We start from the raw sequence: 2,049 nt of genomic DNA, 5'->3' as shown, positions 1-2,049 counted from the left end.
GTGTGAGGCTTTCTGGCCTTTGTGTCTCTGAGCAGCAAGGGGCTTTGCCACCTTTGTGGGCAGCCAGCATGTTTCTGGGTGTCTGCTGAACTGTGGCTGTCCCCTTCCAGGACTCGAACATGATGAAGATTGTGGCCTTTCCAGGCCAGAATGATTTTAATCGGATCAGTCGAGATGAGGTCATCACCCTGCCAAGGTGAGCAACGTGGCTTCTGCAGCTTCTAGCTCATTGAGCCTCCATTCCAGCCAAACTCGGGCAGGACAAGCACTTTCCTAGGAGAGCTTCCTGCTCTGCCCACCACTCACTTCTCCCTGACTTGGAGACTGCAGACAAAATGGCCATTTTGCTTTGAGCAAGGCAGGAGGGTCTGTGGGGACACTGAGGAGGGCATGTGTGTCGTGTCCTCCAAGGACTTGGCAGTGGCTCCCAAAGACGGGTGCCAGCAGTTACAAGTGTGACCCCCCAAGGGAGCCTGGTGCCCCAGCTTCACCCAGTTGGTGCCTTCTTGTTTCCAGTCTTGTAGTGGAGATCCCGCACCAGCCTTGGGCCCCTGTGATTTCCCTGAAGCCCAGCAGAGAGTCAGCGCCCTGGGGCGGGGGTACCCGCCGAGGTAATGTCTCATCTGAGGGCTGGTGGGGACTGAGGGTGCTCTTGCCCTGATGAGAGGGCAGGAGGTCTGAGATCACTGGGGGATGACCCATTCTGGAAGAGGCTCTGAGCTGTGGACAGCCCCTGCGACCCAATGCTTCCAGCGGGCCCTGGGGATTCCCAGTACTTCCCTGTTCTTCCTCCTGGTGGGTCCCTTCTGGTGGCAGAGTTGTGAGAAGGAGAGGAGGAAAACCATGTCCTGGAGAGATGGGTGTCTTGGTGGGAATTCAGCTCTGGAGCAGATCCAGTGTGGGCAAGGGACAGTGGCCTGCCTGGAACTTCAGCTCCCAGGGCTGGCAAGGACCGTGGGCGAGCCTTGTGTGACACGACTGAGCAACTCTGCCCATCCCGCTGGCCCACATGATCTCAAAACAACGTGTTGTCTTCCCTTTTTCCTGCTTGCAGTCAGCGTGCTGGATCCGGTGTTCCTGGCTCGGCGGAGGGTTTCCCAGGCCAGCCAGCAGTCAATGAAATCCGATCAGCCTAAAGACAAGGAGCCTGGCCGAGGACGGTGAGCCTTGTAGGGGAGTGGTGTGGCTGAGGCTGTGTGGGGAACACTGTGCACTTGTGGTAGTGGGGGAGAGATGTTTCCTGTGGCTGGGGTGCACGTGCTGATGCCGAATGGCCTTGGAGACCTTGTGCTGCTGGACTTGTGGTCCTTCTGCTGAACTGCTGTGTGGTGCCATGGGGCAGGGTGTGAGCCCATCCCACAGGCTTGGACTGGGCTCCCACAGACTCAGACTGCTGGCCTTCCTCTTTAGGTTACTGCATGTAATCCAGGAGAAGACTGATAAGACGCTAATGCAACCCACAGCTCAATCTCAGTCGGTGTCAAAGCTCCCTGTATATACTCCACGGCCCTCAGCAATGGTACATCCTTGGGTTTTGCCAGCTCTGTGTCACATTTTGGGCTCTGGGCTGGGGCAGGACAGGCAGCAAGAACTGCCCATTGTCTCAGCCTTCTTGCCCTACCCAAGCTCAAGGTGATTAATGCTGCATGTGTGTTGTGTGCATGGGCTTCAGGGAATTCACTCCGTCTACACTGAGAGGGAAGAAAGAGAGCTCCAGCTGCTGATGGCATCTAGGCGCCATGAGGTGGAAGCTGAAGTGTGGCGCAGGTACTTTGGCAACCGAATGAGACAGGACACAGAACAAGGACAGGTACGACCTGCACATCAAAGCCCCCAGGAAAAAGGTGTTTCCCCTCCTCACTCCCTGTTGTAACACTCTGGCCCCGGAGCTGCCACACCTGGGAGGGAGCAGGGAAGGTATCCGGGCACAGCGGCAGTGCCATGGCCTGCCCGCTGCCCTGCAGCAGGAGCTGTTCCTGAGCCCCCAGGCTGGAGCGTGCAGCTGGCTGTGGCATGGGCTGTCAGCTGTGTGCTCTCTGCGAGGGCTCA

The 2,049-nt window shown here is 57.8% G+C and overlaps 1 protein-coding gene across 1 annotated transcript in view; it reads left to right on the top strand.

Annotated features, from left to right (window-relative positions):
- LOC114062478 (coiled-coil domain-containing protein 81-like) overlaps positions 1 to 2,049 on the top strand; it is a 16,281-nt gene that overhangs the window by 2,953 nt on the left and 11,279 nt on the right. The window contains exons 5-9 of the mRNA XM_027893922.1: positions 111 to 196; positions 517 to 611; positions 1,055 to 1,160; positions 1,411 to 1,519; positions 1,673 to 1,810. Coding sequence (XP_027749723.1) covers positions 111 to 196; positions 517 to 611; positions 1,055 to 1,160; positions 1,411 to 1,519; positions 1,673 to 1,810 — 534 coding nt within the window. The remainder of the gene's footprint in view (positions 1 to 110; positions 197 to 516; positions 612 to 1,054; positions 1,161 to 1,410; positions 1,520 to 1,672; positions 1,811 to 2,049) is intronic.

Source organism: Empidonax traillii, unplaced genomic scaffold (genome assembly GCF_003031625.1).
Source record: "Empidonax traillii isolate 1590-97213 ecotype Southwest subspecies unplaced genomic scaffold, ASM303162v1 scaffold411:size1093445, whole genome shotgun sequence".
Lineage (NCBI taxonomy): Eukaryota > Metazoa > Chordata > Aves > Passeriformes > Tyrannidae > Empidonax > Empidonax traillii.
The sequence above is the reverse complement of the archived record's forward strand: the minus strand, read 5'-3'. Positions and strand labels throughout refer to the sequence as shown.